General features: G+C 39.9%; 2 protein-coding genes across 2 annotated transcripts in view; one reads left to right on the forward strand and one right to left on the reverse strand.

Moving 5' to 3' along the window:
* The window catches only part of LOC118948156 (uncharacterized), a 166,423-nt gene that overhangs the window by 60,131 nt on the left and 88,288 nt on the right, over positions 1–18,004 (forward strand). The gene's annotated exons all lie outside the window — the stretch shown is intronic.
* On the reverse strand, positions 841–13,160 carry LOC110528878 (uncharacterized). Its single transcript, XM_090207112.1, has 4 exons — positions 13,039–13,160; positions 12,019–12,267; positions 6,867–7,040; positions 841–3,795 (listed from the first exon to the last, which is right to left on the reverse strand). Exons 2-4 carry the CDS (start codon positions 12,119–12,121, stop codon positions 2,729–2,731), a joined length of 1,344 nt encoding a protein of 447 aa, XP_090063238.1. The 5' UTR covers positions 12,122–12,267; positions 13,039–13,160; the 3' UTR covers positions 841–2,728.

Consider the following 18,004-nt stretch of genomic DNA (forward strand, 5'->3'; position numbering starts at 1 on the left):
AAATTCATGTACAAACATATCTAACTTCAACAGTTATTAAAATAAATTCATCAATCTCTAAAACAATGAATCTAGCATTAAAAGACAATTTAATAAACACTAGTCAATTCGTCAGGCCATGGACTCCACATGGTGTGGAAAGAAACCCACAGGGATGCTGGGCCATGATGACTCCAAAGCTTCCCACAGTTGTGTCGGGTTGGCTGGGAGTGGACGTCTACTCTGAATAGCTCGTTCCATCTCCTCCCACAGATGCACAATTGGATTGAGATCTGGTGACTCGGCAGGCCACTGCAGTAAACTGAATTCCCAGTCATGGGTCCCATGGAACCATTCCTGGACAAGCCTTGGGGCATAATCCTGCAGAAAAAATCCTTAGCTGGATACATTGCTGCCGCAAAGGGACGCACCTGATTGGCAATGATGTTTAGATATCCTGTGGCATTAAAAGTTGCTCCACTTTTATCAAGGGGCCCAATGCGTGCCCTAAAAACACACCCCACACCATCACTGCCAGCCTGCAATGCTAACACACGGCATGGATGCATGTACTCATGGTTTTCTCCATAGCCTAGTCTTCCCATCAGCATGACACAGCAGGAACTGGGATTATCTAGACCAGCGGTTCCCCCAACCGTTTATAGTCCCGTACCCCTTCAAACATTCAACCTCCAGCTGCGTACCCCCTCTAGCAACAGGGTCAGCGCGCTCTCAAATATTGTAAGCATTTCTCTCTCTCTCACACACACACACACACACACACACATACATTTATTAAACATAAGAATGAGTGAGTTTGGCAGAACCAGGCTCGTGGGAAGTGACAGAGCTCTTATAATAATAATCCATTTTGCTCTTTATTTAGCCATTTTACATATTAAACCTTACTTGCTCATTGAAAATTATGAAAGACTCACCGCAGGTTAATGAGAAGGATTTGCTTGAAAAGATGCACATACTCTCTCCAATACAACCCAACATTGCAGAGTTGTCTTAAATCCTTTTCCACACACAGTCTGTGCCTGTATTTAGTTTTTATGCTAGCGAGGGCCGAGAATCCACTCTCACATAGGTACGTGGTTCCAAAGGGCATCAGTCTTAACAGCTCGATTTGCCAAGGCAGGATCCTCTGAGCGCAGCCCAATCCAGAAATCTGGCAGTAGCTTCTGATTAAATTACATTTTCACAGAATCGCTTATTGCAATTTTGATGAGGCTCTCTTGTTCAGATATCGGTAAGTGGACTGGAGGCAGGGCATGAAAGGGATAACGAATCTAGTTTGTGTCATCCGTTTCAGGAAAGTACCTGCGTATTTGCACACCAAAACTCACTCAGGTGCTTCGCTAGATCACATTTGGCATTGACCATAAGCTTGAGTTCATTTGCACACAAAATAAATCATACAATGATTAAAGACCTGTGTGTTGTCCATGTTAACAAAGTTAACAATTTCCACTGTAGTCCCCAAAATGTCTTTCAAGCTGTCAGGCATTCCCTTGGCAGCAAGGGAATTGCTGCAGTGAACCCAAGTAGCATCGGGAGTAAGTGCTTGCATGCGCGTTACCACTCCACTATGTCTCCCTGTCATGGCTTTCGTGCCATCAGTACAGATACCAACACATCTTGACCACCTAAGTCCATTTGATGTCACAAAGCTGTCCAGTACTTTAAAAAGATATCCTGTTGTCCTGGTTTCCAGTGGTTTGTAGAAGAGGATGTCTTCCTTAATTGACCCCCCAAAAAGGTAACAGACATGTACCAGGAGCTGTGCCAGGCCCGCCACGTCTGTTGACTCATCCCACTGAATTCACTGGCTTGTATGCGAAGCAGTAATAGTTTCAAAACATCTGCCATGTCACTGATGCATCACGAAACTGAATCATTTTTTAAAAACATTTTCCCCCAGCCATATCCACGGAAGCAGGAAGAATGAAGTCCTCCACAATAGTATGGAGCTTGCCTGTCCTAGCCACTTGGTAACTCACCAAGACACTTCTAGCCCCTTCTTATTAATGGAATCTGCAGCTTTTATACATATCTTACTACTCTAAAGTAGTCTCAACTCTCGCTCAAAAAAACTCCTGTGGCTTATTTTTCAAATTGGCACGTTTTGTTTCTAAATGACTGGTTAAGAGTGGATTTTTCATTGAGTTGTGAGATATAACACACACTGTGGCTGAGGAAAGGCACTATTCCCAATATAAATGAACCCCAAATCAATGTAGTTCTCACCATATTTGCACCTCTTCGATGGTCCAACATCCGTCTGTTGTTCAGTGCTTTCCTGGGTAAAGGGGCAGTAGCTCTTCGGCTGCATCAGAATCACAACTGTCAGTGTCCATGCTAGCTGGGCTAACAATAAACATAGAATAACTGACGCTAGCATTGGATGTGCTCGTGGCAGCAGAACAACTTGTGCAGTCGACAGGTGCGGTACTGCTGGTAGTACCAGTACTACCAGTAGAGCTGGTATGTGTCTCTATAGACACGGGCTAAAAAAAACACAGCAAAACTGACAAGATGTACACTGATCAGTAAAGAGAGGCTAACATTCTATAACACTCCCTTTCCTCTGCACAGTTCTCTCACAGTGAGAAACTATAGGATTACAATAGTGTTCTACACTTTCTTCATTTGATCCAATTCAACGTTGCCAATTATTTTATGAGATGAGAATTAAGTGGAGTGACAAATCTTAGCTGGTGTGAGAGAACTGATAAGGCTTCTCTCAAGTGTGTAGCCGTTGGTGTGTTTTTACATTGGCCAATCGGGAGAAGTTCTTGCCACAGTAAGAGCAGAAGAAAGGCTTCTCTCGTGTGTGTGTTCTCTGATGACCGTTTAGCTCAGCTGATGATTTAAAACATCTTCCACAGTCAGAGCAGTAGTAAGGCTTCTCTCCTGTGTGTATACGTTCATGTCGTTTTAGGTGGCTCGATTGAGAGAAACTCGCACTACAGTCAGAGCAGAAGTAAGGCTTCTCTCCTGTGTGTGTTCTCTGATGAACTTTTAGCTCAGTTGATGTTGTGAAGCATTTTCCACAGTCAGAGCAGGAGCAAGGCTTCTCTCCTGTGTGTGTTCTCTGATGAACTTTTAGCTCAGTTGATGTTGTGAAGCATTTTCCACAGTCAGAGCAGGAGTATGGCTTCTCTCCTGTATGTATACGTTCATGTGTTTTAAAGTGGCCCAGGTGAGAGAAACTATTTCCACAGTCAGAGCAGGAGTAAGGCTTCTCTCCTGTGTGTGTTCTCTGGTGAACTTTTAGCTGAGACGATTGTGTGAAGCATTTTCCACAGTCAGAGCAGGAGTAAGGCTTCTCTCCTGTGTGTATACGTTCATGTTGTTTTAGGTGGCTCGAGTGAGAGAAACTCTTCCAACAGTCAGAGCAGGAGTAAGGCTTTTCTCCTGTGTGAATACGTTCATGTTGTTTTAGATGTCCCCGTCCAGAGAACCTATTCCCACAGACAGAGCAGGAGTAAGGCTTCTCTCCTGTATGTATACGTTCATGTTGTTTTAGGTGGCTCGATTGAGAGAAACTCTTCCTACAGTCAGAGCAGGAGTAAGGCTTCTCTCCTGTGTGAACTCTCTGATGAACTATCATAGCCCTTGATGTTGTGAAATTCTTCCCACAGTCAGTGCAGAAATACAGATTCTCTCCTGTATGTATTTTTAGATGTATTTTTAGCTTTGATAGAATTGGGAAAATCTCCTCACAATGTGGGCAGTGGTGAGACCTGTTTGCTCTGTGATCTTCCTGCTGTTGCTCTCTGGATGTAGAGAATGTCTCAACATGATCTCCTGTGTGAACATCAGAAGAACCAGTCAGTTGGTGTAATATACAGTACCAGTCAAACATTTGGTCACACCTACTCATTCAAGGATTTTTCTTCATTTTTACTATTTTCTACATTGAATAATAAGTGAAAACATCAAAACTATGGAATAACACATATGTAGTAACCAAAAAAAAGTGTTAAATCAAAATAGCTTGTATTTTAGATTCTTCAAAGTAGCCACCCCTTGCCTTGACAGCTTGGCACACTCTTGGCACTCTCTCAACCAGCTTCACCAGGAATGTTTTTCCAACAATCTTGAAGTTCACACACATGCTGAGCAATTGTTGGCTGCTTTAATCCAACTCATCCTAAACCAACTCAATTGAGTTACGGTCTGGTGATTGTGGAGGCCAGGTCATCTGATGCAGCACTCCATCACTCTCCTTCTTGGTCAAATAGCCCTTACACAGCCTGGAGGTATGTTGTGTCATTGTCTTGTTGAAAAACAAATGAGTCCCACTAAGCCCAAACCAGCTGGAATGGCGTATCGCTGCAGAATGCTGTGGTAGCCATGCTGGTTACATGTGCCTTGATATCTAAGTAAATCAGACAATGTCACCAGCAAAGCACCGCCACAATGTCACATCTCCTCCATGCTTCACGGTAGGAAATACACATGCGGAGATAATCCGGTCACCTACTCTGCGTCTCACAAAGACACGGCGGTTGGAAATTTGGACTCATCAGACCAAAGGACTGGTTTCCACAGGTCTAATGTCCATTGCTCGTGTTTCTTGGCCCAAGCAAGTCTCTTCTTATTGGTGTGCTTTAGTAGTGGTTTCTTTGCATCAATCCAACCATGAAGGCCTGATTCACACAGTCTCCTCTGAACAGTTGTTGTTGATGTGTCTGTTACTTGAACTCTGAAGCATTTATTTGGGCTGACATTTCTGAGGCTGGTAACTCTAATGAACTTGTCCTCTGCAGCAGAGGTAACTCTGGGTCTTCCATTCCTGTGGTTGTCCTCATGAAAGCCAGTTTCATCGTAGCGCTTGATGTTTTTTTGCGACTGCACTTGAAGAAACTGTCAAAGTTCTTGAAATGTTCCGGATTGACTGAGTTTCCGGTCTTAAAGTAATGATAGAATGTAATTTCTCTTTGCTTATTTAGGCTGTTCTTTCCATAATATGGACTTGGGTCTTTTACCAAATAGGGCTCTTCTGTGTACCACCCCTACCTTGTCACAACACCACTGATTGGCTCAAACGCATTAAGGGAAGATATTACAAAAAATAACTTTTACGAAGGCACACCTGTTAATTGAAATGCATTCCAGGTGACTTCCTCATGAAGCTGGTTGAGAGAATGCCAAGAGTTTGCAAAGCTGTCAAGGCAAAGGGTGGCTACTTTGAAGAATCTCAAATATATTGGTTTATTTAACACTTATTTGGTTACTACACAATTCCATATATGCTGTTTCATAGTTTTGATGTCTTCACTATTATTCTACAATGCAGAAAGAAAAACCCTTCAATGAGTAGGTGTCCAAACGTTTGACTGGTACTGTACATGTCAATCAAATGTACCTTTTTACATTAGCAGTTGTCACAAAATGCTTTACAGAAATCCAGATTAAAAATCACAAAAAGAGTAAGCAATGCAGATGTAGAAGCACAGTGGCTATGAAAAACTCCCTAGAAAGCAGGAACCTTGGAAGAAACAGAGAGGAACCAGGCCCAAAGGGGTGGCCGGTCCTCTTCTGTCTGTACCGGGTGACATACACTACATTTTAAAAGTTTGGGGTCACTTAGAAATGTCTTCGTTTTGAAAGAAAAGCAAACATTTTTGTTGAATAAAATTGATCAGAAATACAGTGTAGACATTGTTAAATGTTGTAAATGACTATCATAGCTGGAAATGGCAGATTTTTTTAATGGAATATTCACATAGGCTACAGAGGCCCATTATCAGCAACCATCACTCCTGTGTTCCAATGGCACGTTGTGTTAGCTAATCACAGTTTATCATTTTAAAAAGGCTAATTGATCATTAGAAAACATTTTTTTTTAATGATAAACTTGGATGAGCTAACACAGGAGTGATGGTTGCTGATAAATGTAGATATTCCATTAAACAAATAATAAAAAATAATAAAAAAACAAGTTTCCAGCAACAATAGTCATTTGCAACATTAACAAAAAAGGGGTGTGTCATCCTCCACTCACTATCACAAGGGTTAGTAATGTTAGAGAATGTCCAGTCATCTGGTGTTTTTCAGTACCTATAGTGTTCTCCTTGAAGTAGAAAGAAGAATCGATATAAGGTTAAATATTAGACATGTGTAAGCAGAATGAAGGCTGAGCCCATGTGAATGTACAGAGCTGGATCAACATCGAGTTAACCATTAGAAATGTAAAGAATCATTTAAGCAGAATCCGTGTGGATGAGGCAAGGTAGATCAACACAGACGTGACTGGTCTGGGCCATATCTGATCTTGTGAAGGCTACTGGACATGCACATGGGTTAATCATACATAGACAACATCAGCCTGAACTTGTGAAGACCTTTGGACAGGAACATTAGCTAATCAGTTATAGGCACCTTTAGACCTGCAGTAGGAGTGTGTCACGCCACCAATATAATCTATGCCCAAATGTCTGAGGCAATAAGAAAGGCAGCAATATTAGGGTGGCCAAAGCTAGAAGGAATTAATATTTTACATAAAGTGGAGTGACACTGTTATATATGGGTAAAACTGTATAAAAGCTGAGTACTGAGAATGGAGAATCAGTTCTTCCATGGAATTGCTCGGCTTTGTTACTTTTGTAATAAAGTCTATTTGATTTCACAAGCTCCGGTATCTGAGAAATATTTTATTCAATATTTCCATGACAGTAACTATACAGACACATTTCATAGACATTTTTAAAAAACACTGGCAGTTTGTATACTTGTTGGCAATACTGGTGTCAAACCATGCAAGTCTGAGTAGCTTGAAATAATGTCTACCTTCTCATTGAAACAGTTCTACCGCAGTTTTTCATACACAGTGGGAAGTTGGAACAAATAACAAACTTAGAACCTGCTCTTACCATGAGAAACAGAAGTCCCAATCTTCTTCTCCCCTTCTTCATCTTTAATGTTGACATTCAGCTCCAGTGTTTGACTGCAGTCTTCCAGCTTCACTGATGCCATCCCTGGATCCTGCAGTGCAAACTGGGCTCCACTGTCACATTCAGGACCCAGTGACTGTAGGTTTGGACTCACTGTGGAAGGAGAGTGGCAGGCTAAGCTTGTCCTCATTGTTCTCATACTTCATTATAGTCTGCCTGTAGTAACAATGACAAACAGGCACCAAAAGTTAATCTTGACAGTTCTGGCACTTTCTTTATTCCCTCAAAATATATTATATTTCTTCTTGTTCAATTATCTAATTCAGTACTTGACTTGGACTGAAATAGGTGCCGATACTCATTTTGGGTGACGGTACTGTTTCTATTTAGGTGCAGGAGCTCCACAATACTTTTGAGCTAATATTCTATAAAAGAAACGAGCAGAAGCAGTAGAAATTTGAGGTACTGGTACTCAGCTCTGGTGAGCTCCTGTCCAAGTCAAGCACTGATCTCATTTCAATAGATCTGCTAGCTAAGAATTGACAAAACCTTAATTCATTCAAATTAGACAAAGTACACACTTCAAAAATAGCCTACACAGCGTAAATGCACTTAATCTATAGTAGATTAAATTCACATAAATACATAAATGACAACAAAGCATTTAGTATGTTTATCGCAACACTATGTACTATTTTCCTGAATAACATCGTCTTCACCATCATTTCAAATCAAAGACGAATAGTATTTCTGTTCACACCATAGTAACATTTATAGATAAAAGATAGAAACAACTGAATGTGTCTGAATATTAGTACACATGTAGAAAACTGATGATCATTACATTAAGCTTCAAAACTGTAGTGTAACGGTGAAAATGTCTCTCTGCACCCGCTTTCTTTAGTTCGTTGACGCAGACCGAGTGGGCGCCGCCATTTTACCAGCTTGTGAATTTTACACAAAACCAAAAACATGCCAAACGAACTCAGAAATCTCAAATAAATTGATTATTTATTAAATGTCCTTGAGGAAATGATGTACACCCATTCAGACAAACCCGGAGTGTCTAGCTATGTGACTATCTATGTGTATCACGTTCACTCGGTTTGACACAAAAATAACACATCAACCCTTTACCAAACGTGATAATACGTTAACGGATGCTACCTAGCATGGTACGACATGTTCTTTCGAAATTAGAAAGTTTAAACGTGCCATTACAAACCTGTAGTAATACATATAAACGGACACAAGGGTTATCGTTTTAACATCACAGTTCTCGCGCTTCATTTATTCTGAAGAATGGTGCGTGCCTGCCTGGAACTTCCTGTTCCCCCTCTACACCCGATGGATAAATTGGAAACACTAAGCGCATGCGTCACCTCACTACCAAACTAAAATATGTTATGAACAGAGTGGACTACGTTTTGTAGACCTTGCCCGTTGCAGAAGTTTATTTTTTATATTTTTTTTATAAATCGCTTTGTTTAGAAGTAACGCAAAGGTGACTTGAGTTATTGCACACGAGCGCTTCACAGAGGTGGTGTTCCCTAACAGAAATATGCAGATGTATGCTAGAACGCGCTAATAGGATCTCTTTACCTTGTGCTTAGCTCTGCCCACAATGACTAATCTCTTCCCATTGGAACCGACCGGTTTAGTTATAAAAAAAACATGGTGCAACCCTCCGTGCTTTCAGGGATTATTATGTCCCTATCCCATTATATGAGAAGGGCGGTACTTAATTTGAGCCGGATCTTCCGGCACCTCTCAGTTTTGTAGTCTTTCGTTCTTTCGTTATTTGTCAGGATCAGGTAACCAAGCTCTTGTGGCATGAAAAATACATTTCCACTATTTGCAATGTAAAAATCATAATAAAAGCCATCAGAGTAATTACATTTGGATTCCTCTGCAATTGTCATGCCTCCTAAAAAATGTAATGTGAAAACGTGCCTGATATTCTAAGAATTGATTCATGTTGGGCCGTCCCAGGTTTATGCAACATTGTAGCCTATTTAGACCAAGGCGTGGCCATTGCTGTGGTGAGAGAGAAGCACACCTGTATCTCTCACAGAACTAAAATGAGATTCACTTTGGATGATCTCTCTCCCTCTGTGTTGTTATAGACATGAGCCGACAACTCATCTCTCCAGCATTGCACTTCATAATTTATTTCCTATAATATTTCTAATACCATCGCTAGAAAACACAGGTTGTAAAGCAAATAGATCCTGCTGAATAGAATATACTAATCTGTCTGTTACCAAGTTATCAACTTCCAAATAGGTCTATTGAGAGAACAGCATTGTTTTTACAAGGTAAAGCAAGAGAGATAAGCTTTTGTCTGGTGAGTGAGCTGCACATCATTGGGTGAGTCAGTGAAACTGGAAAGCTTGTTTAGGACTATAACTTCCTCCTCATATTGTAAAATGTGTTTCTCCTCACACCTGGCCTAGGCTATTGATGGATTAGAGACACGGTTGTTTTTATTGATCTCAGATTCTGTTTGTCAGTGTCAAAGTAGTCTGTCATTTTGGTCATTGAGAGGTATTTTTAAAAAATCTGCAAAAGTCTCCAGTCATCTAAAATGATGTAGAACCGCAAGAAATCTGTTTACAGAAGGCCACATTTTTCCAGGACTCCAGGCTACAATAAATGTACTTCATGTGTGCAACTTCTGCAAGCAGCTCCACACCACTACTCTTTGCCAGTACACTAAAGCCATGATAATGCATGCAATGCTTTATTATAAAAGGTATTTTATTGAATGTGTTCTGGTACCTCAGAGACCCCCAGGTCACCCCCCCCCCCCCCTCTTGGGCTCACTTTTTGTTCCAGCACCTCCCAATTTACTAATGAAGCACTGGAGAAGTGGGTAGCTGCTGCTGCCTCCCATGGGACACATCTCCTTTACATAGAGTTATTCAGGCTGTTGATTGTGGCCTGTGGAATGTTGTCCCATTGCTCTTCAATGGCTGTGCGAAATTCCTGGATATTGGCAGGAACTGGAACAAGCTGTCGTTCACATTGATCCAGACCATTCCAAACATGCTCAAAGGGTGACATGTCTGGTGAGTATGCAGGCCATCGAAGAATTGGGACATTTTCAGCATTATCAATTGTGTACAGATCAATGCGACGTGGGGCTGTGCGTTGTCATGCTGAAACATGAGGTGATGGCGGCAGATGAATGGCAGGACAACGGCCCTCAGGATCTTGTCATGTATTGAACACTAACCAAACGTCAGTGAGTACCAGATTGAAAGCCTCCTAAGCATGTATTGAACACTAACCAAACGTCAGTGAGTACCAGATTGAAAGCCTCCTAAGCATGTATTGAACACTAACCAAACGTCAGTGAGTACCAGATTGAAAGCCTCCTAAGCATGTATTGAACACTAACCAAACGTCAGTGAGTACCAGATTGAAAGCCTCCTAAGCATGTATTGAACACTAACCAAACGTCAGTGAGTACCAGATTGAAAGCCTCCTAAGCATGTATTGGAGGGAAACTACATTCTACCAGTTTCAAATCAACTCAATTAAATTTAAATCAGAAAATGAGTGCTGGACAGCAAAATCAGAGAATTGGAGAGGGAAACTTTTTGAGATAACTCAGTAGAAGTAAACAAGGAATTATTTGCTCTTAATGCTCAGTATGAAGAACTTTCCACCTCAAAGGCTGTAAACAGCTTAACTAGGCTGAAACAGTCCTATGATCAAGGTGAAAAAGCTGGTAAATTACTGGCCTGGCGCATTTAGAAGTTAAATTCAGACCGAGCCATTCCTGTAATTCATAATTAACAAGGACAATTATCAATGGATCGTGTAGAAATAAACCAAACATTTGCTTCCTACTACAACACACTTTACAACTCTGAATCTCCTGAGAAGTAATCAGGTATTGATGTTCCCTCTATGTCAGAAGACACTAAATTGGATCTGGAAAAGGAATTGGATGGTGTATATCTGATGCTATTTTCAATATGAAGAGAGGTAGAGAGGCAGGTCCAGATGGGCTCCCAATAGATATGTCGAAGATAATTAAGGACAAACTTCTAGGTCCCCTTCTGGATATGTACACTGTATTGGGGTATGTATGATATGCTGTAGAGCTCAGATACAGACAATAAACACCCGCCTGAGATTGTTGCAATACAATTGGATAATGAGAACATATATCACCTTGTTAAGCTCCACAGATTTGACCCTAATACCCCAGACCTGTGTGTTAAATGTAACACACATTTAGGCACCTTGTATCATTGCCTGGAGGAATGTGTTGAGATACAAACGTTTTGGAGCTCAGTACTGCGCTATATCTCTGAGATGACCTCTACCCCAATACCACTAATCCCTAAACTGTCCCGCTGAAATCTTTACCCAGAGTATCTCTTTACATAGGAGAGAAAATAAAATGGTTGACCTCGGTCTATTACAAGCTAGATGTTTAATTGCTCTCCATGGGAAGTATGTCAGTTCACCCTCACTTGGTCATTGGTTAAAATAATTAACATCAAGCCTGGCTCTTGAAAAATGTACTTATATAGTGAAAAAGAAAGCCCCAGAGTGTCATAATATTTGGAATCAGTTTTGTGAGTTTTTACAAACCGGTGATTCTAGAAGCATTGGAACTGTAAATCCTCTATTTTTATTGGCTGTAGTTCTTAGAGGTATCTGCATATTACACTTTTTATTATTGGAAATGTTTTGGTACCCTTCCCCAGATCTGTGCCTCAACATAATCCTTTCATGGAGCTCTACGGACAATTCCTTCAAACTCGTGGCTTGGTTTTTACTCTAACATGCACTGTCAAATGTGGCACCTTATATAGACAGGTGTGTGCCTTTCTAAATCATGTTCAATCAATTGAATTTACCACAGGTGGACTCTCAATCAAGTTGTAAAAACATCTCAAGGATGATCAATGGAAACAGGATGCACCTGAGCTCAATGTTGAGTCTCATAGGAAAGGGTCTGAATACTTACGTAAATAAAGGTACTTCTGTTTTGAATTTTTGAAAATAAGAATTTGTTCGTAACCGACTTGCCTAGTTAAATAAAAGGTAAAAACATTTTTCATACACAGTGGGAAGTTGGATGAACAACACACTTAGAACCTGCTCTTACCATGAGAAACAGATTTCCCAATCTTCTCCTCCTCTTCTTCATCTTTAATGTTGACATTCAGCTCCAGTGTTTGACTGCAGTCTTCCAGCTTCACTGATGCCATCTCTGGATCCTGCAGTGCAAACTGGGCTCCACTGTCACAATCAGGACCCAGTGACTGTAGGTTTGAACTCAGTGTGGAAGGAGAGAGGAAGGCTGGGTTTGTCCTCACTGTTGATGTTACCGGCTTCAGACTTAATCTGAGTCAGCCTGTAGTAATAAAGAGAAACAGACACAAAAGTTAGTCTTGACAGTTCTGGCACATTATTCTCTAAAAATATGGTTTATATTTAGGTGCAGGAGCTCCACAATACTGTTGAGCTAATTTTCTATAAGAAGAACATGAGCTCAAACAGTAGAATTTTGAGGTGCCGATACTCAGCTCCGGTGAGCTATTGTCGAAGTCAAGCATTGATCTAATTTCAATAGATGAGGTAAGTAAGCATTGACAAAACATTCATTAATTCACATTAGACAAAGTATACACTTTAAAATCAGGCTACACAAATTAAATGCACTTAATCTATAGTAGATTTCCCGAATTCGGATAAACGACTCAAAAACCATTTAGTACACGGTTGCCTTTTGTTTTAGGCAGCACTATGTAGTATTTTCCTGAATAACCTGGTCTTCACTGTATTATTTAAATCAAAACCAATAGTATTTCCGTTCACACCATAGTAACATTTATAGATAAAGATAGAAACAACTTAATGTGTCTGAATATTAGTACACATGTAGAAAATGGATCATCTCTGCATGGATTTTTTCACTGTATTCACAGGAATGTCCCTGTATTGATGTGTAATATTGTTATTATTGTTGCAGTAAAAAAAAAAAAAAAAGTCAGTTGACGCAAACCGAGTGGTGCCGCCATTTTACCAGCTCGTGAATTTTATACAAAACCAATAACTTGCCAAACGAATTCAGAAACCTCAAGTAAATATATTCTTTCGAAGGTTTACACGTGCTATTACATACCTGTAGTAATACACAGAAACGGACACGAATATTATCTTCTAGACCGCATCGTTCTTGCGCTTTCTTTATACTGAAGAATGGTGCGCGCCTTCCCGGAACTTCCTGTTCTCCCACTAACACCGTCCGTGCATTCCGGGGTCCTTGAGAAGGCCCTACCCCATTACATGAGAAGGGGTTCGTAGCCTCCTCCAGGACACATCTCCTTTGCATAGAGTTGATCAAGATGTTAATTGTGTAATGCTATTTCTAGAATGTTTGCTGGTCTGTGGAGCAACCAGACGCTGCACTAGACACATTTATTACATTGATTATTCCAGTTACTAATAAGTCCTCACCAATTAAGGAAATTACTGTAAAAACTGTTAAATCTCCTTGGATTGATGAGGAATTGAACATTTGTATTGTTGAGAGGGATGAGGTGAAAGGAATGGCAAATAAGTCTGGCAGCCCAACTGACTGGCAAATGTACTGCGAATTAAGAAATAATGTGACTAAACTAAATAAAAATAAACTACACTATGAAACAAAGAGAAATTATATAAAGAATGATATTTAAAAAGCTTTGGAGCACATTAAACAAAATTATGAGAAAAAAAGCCTTCATACATTGAATCAGATGTCTCATTTATCACAAAACCCACTGATATTGCCAAGATAAACAAACTTAGGGATGACATGCCAGCAACAAATGCTGACACTACACATCCAAGTATATCTGACCAAATTATGAAAGACAAGAAATGTACTTTTGAATTCCGTAAAGTTGGTAAAAAGATTGTTGTCTTTCAACAATGAGAAGCCACCGGAGGAGTCTGACAATCTACTAGAAAGTGTGTGTCCTCAGGCCTGGAGGGAAGCTAAAGTCATTCCGCTACTAAAGAATAGTAAAGCCCCCTTTATTGGCTCAAATAGCTGACCAGTCAGCCTGTCAACAAACTTCGGGCCAAAATTATGTTTGAGAAGTACACTCGACACTCAACACTTACACAAATTGCTCATGATTGGCTGAGAGAAATTGATGCTAAAATGATTGTGGGGGCTGTCTTGTTAGACTTCAGTGCAGCTTTTGACATTATCGATCATAGTCTGCTGCTGGAAAAACGTATGTGGCTCAACTACGTCTCGATATGAATAATGTGGAAATTGAGCAAGTTGAGGTGACTAAACTGCTTGGAGTAACCCTGGTTTGGAAACTGTGATGGTCAAAAGCTAAGATGGGGAGAAGTCTGTCCATAATAAAGAGCTGCTCTGCCTTCTTAACAACACTGTCAACAAGGCAGGTCCCTAGTTTTATCGCACCTAGACTACTGTTCAGTAGTGTGGTCAGGTGCCACAAAGAGGGACTTGGGAAAATTGCAGTTGGCTCAGAACAGGGCAGCACGGCTGGCCCTTAAAAGTAGACGGAGAGCTACCATTAATTACATGCATGTCAATCTCTCATGGCTCAAAGTGGAAGAGAGATTGACTTCATCATTACTTGTTTTTTTAAGAGCTGTTGACACGCTGAATGTTCCGAGCTGTCTGTTTAAAACTTCTTATGGCTGGGGGGCAGTATTGAGTAGCTTGGATGAATAAGGTGCCCAGAGTAAACTGCCTGCTACTCAGGCCCAGAAGCTAAGATATGCATATTATTAGTAAAAAAAACACCATGAAGTTTATAAAACTGTTTGAATGATATCTGTGAGTATAACAGAACTCATATGGCAGACAAAAACCTGAGAAAAAATCCAACCAGGAGATGGGAAATCTGAGGTTTGTAGTTTTTCAACTCTTTGCCTATCCAAGATAGTGTCAATTCGGTCCGATTGCACTTCCTAAGGTGTCCACTAGATGTCAACAGTCTTTAGAACCTTGTTTCAGGCTTCTACTGTGAAGGGGGAGCGAATGAGAGCTGTTTCAACCAGGTGTCTGGCAGAATGCCATGAGCTCAGTCTCGCGCACGCCCGTGAGAGCGACCTGCGTTCCATTGCATTTCTAAAGACAAAGGAATTGTCCGGTTGGAACATTATTTAAGATTTATGTTAAAAACATCTTAAAGATTGTTTCTATACATCGTTTGACATGTTTCTACGAACTGTAACAGAACTTTTTGACTTTTCATTTGGACCTAGTGCTCGTGCCTGGATTTGTGAACTAAACGCGCAAACAAAAAGGAGGTATTTGGACATAAATGATGGACTTTATCGAACAAAACAAACATTTCTTGTGGAACTGGGATTCCTGTGAGTGCATTCTGATGAAGATTATCAAAGGTAAGTGAATATTTATAATGCTATTTCTGTCTTCTGTTGACTCAACATGACACAACATGGCGGGTATCTGTATGGCTTGTTTTTGTGTCTGAGCACTGTACTCAGATTATTGTATGGTGTGCTTTTTCCGTAAAGCTTTTTTGAAATCTGATACAGCGGTTGCATCAAGGAGAAGTATATCTATAATTCCATGCATAACACTTGTATATTTTATCAATGTTTATTATGAGTATTTCTGTAAATTGATGTGGCTCTCTGCAAAATCACCGGATGGTTTGGAAGCAAAACATTAATGAACATAACGCGCCAATGTAAACTGAGATTTTTGGATATAAATATGAACTTTATCGAACAAAACATACATGTATTGTGTAACATGAAGTCCTATGAGTGTCATCTGATGAAGATCATCAAAGGTTAGTGATTCATTTTATCTCTATTTCTGCTTTTTGTGACTCCTCTCTTTGGCTGGAAAAATGGCTGTTTTTCTGTAACTAGGTGCTGACCTAACATAATCATATGGTTTACTTTCGTCGTAAAGCTTTTTGAAATCGGACACTGTGGTGGGATTAGCAAGTTTATCTTTAAAATGGTGTATAATACTTGTATGTTTGAAGAATTTTAATTATGAGATTTCTGTTGTTTGAATTTGGCGCCCTGCACTATCACTGGCTGTTGTCAAATTGATCCCGTTAACGGGATTTCAGCCGTAAGAAGTTAAAATTACAAGCACATAGCTAGGAAACCCATGACAACCCCACAAGACATGCCACCAGAGGTCTCTTCACAGTCCCCAAGTCCAGAACATACTATGGGACACGCACAGTACTACATTGAGCCATGATTACATGGAACTCTATTCCACATCAGGAAACTGATGCCAGCAGTAGAATCAGATTTAAAAAGCAGATAAAAAATACCACCTTATGGAACAACGGGGACTGTGAAGAGACACACACAAAAGGTACAGACACATGCATACACACATTGTGATATTGTTGTATTGTGATATTGAACATTTTGTGTTGTGGAGATGTGGTGGTGTAGGGATGTTACATGATGTACTGTTTTAACTTTAGCTCATTCAGAACAAACATAGTTCACTGTTTAATCTGTTGTTTTATATGTCATGTGGATGCGTTGGTGTGTTTGGAGCCCAGGAAGAGTAACTAATGGGGATCCTTGATAAATACACAAATACAAACCACTCCAGGGATCTTCCGCTTATACCACCTTTATATACCTTTATACAACACCTTTACTAAACTCCAGATATAACACCTTTTATACCACCTTTTATACAATACCTTTACTAAACTCCAGATATAACACCTTTTATACCACCTTTTATACAATACCTTTACTAAACTCCAGATATAACACCTTTTATACCACCTTTTATACAATACCTTTACTAAACTCCAGCTATAACACCTTTTATACCACCTTTTATACAATACCTTTACTAAACTCCAGATATAACACCTTTATATAACACCTTTACTAAACTCCAGATATAACACCTTTATATTACGCCTTTATATAACACCTTTATATAACACCTTTATATAACACCTTTACTAAACTCCAGCTATAACACCTTTTATACCAGCTTTATATACCAGCTTTATATAACACCTTTATATAACACCTTTACTAAACTCCAGCTATAACACCTTTTATACCAGCTTTATATAACACCTTTATATTACGCCTTTATATAACACCTTTATGAAACACCTTTATGAAACACCTTTACTAAACTCCAGATATAACACCTTTTATACCAGCTTTATATAAAATTCAAAAGGCACTCACACATCTGAGCAAAATGTTTTGCAGGTGCCATGGCAACAGTTGAACAAGATGAAGGAAAAAGGAAACTGCACACTGCTCTTGATAGTATCACTGATATTCAATAAACTTACGTATCGGGCCTCACGGCCTTTGTCAGAGCTTTTAGTGAATAAAAAAAAAGAATGAGCACCCTTATGTAGACCTGGCCCCACCCACATCCGTTCACACATCAAAAGGGGTTGGAGGCAAAGGAAAAACTAATAAGTGCTGCCAAATATAACAATGTGCATTTTATAAATATTACAAAAGTGTGTAAATAAGACGTATTCAACACGTCTGTAAAACCACACTGAGGACATTAAGCAAGTTTTCATTAGTCGTTGGGTACATCATACGAAAAACATCATTGTGATCTTCAGTAGGCACATCATTCATGTTCAAATTCACAACATAACATACACAGGCATTTCATCATTAAGTCCTTTAGGAGATAATGTCTGGAGGGTGAAAATCCCAAAACTTTCTCTTTTACTCAGAGTTTTATTAATATCTTCTCCCCTGTCTGACTTCTTAACTTTCTCTATGCCACAAAAATCTAAAAAGGTAGAAATGTCCTGCCTCAGGTCATTAAAATGTACTGCGACTGGATGATCCCTGTCGTTTCTCCTGTTTGAACTTTTATGTTCACTAATTCTGTTTGAGAGAGCGGGAGGTTTTACCGACATAGCAGAGCCCACATGGACATTTAATAATGTAAATAACATGGGTGGTGGAACACGTAATAATGTCATTTATTTGGATTTTCACCCTCCAGACATTACAACAGTCTGACCCTCCATATAGTCTTGGGCATATATTGAACTCTGACAAAGGGCCGTGGAAAAGGTCTGTTGAAATGAGTACTGTAATGGTGTAGA

Source organism: Oncorhynchus mykiss, chromosome 18 (genome assembly GCF_057628025.1).
Source record: "Oncorhynchus mykiss isolate SJ-2025 chromosome 18, ASM5762802v1, whole genome shotgun sequence".
Lineage (NCBI taxonomy): Eukaryota > Metazoa > Chordata > Actinopteri > Salmoniformes > Salmonidae > Oncorhynchus > Oncorhynchus mykiss.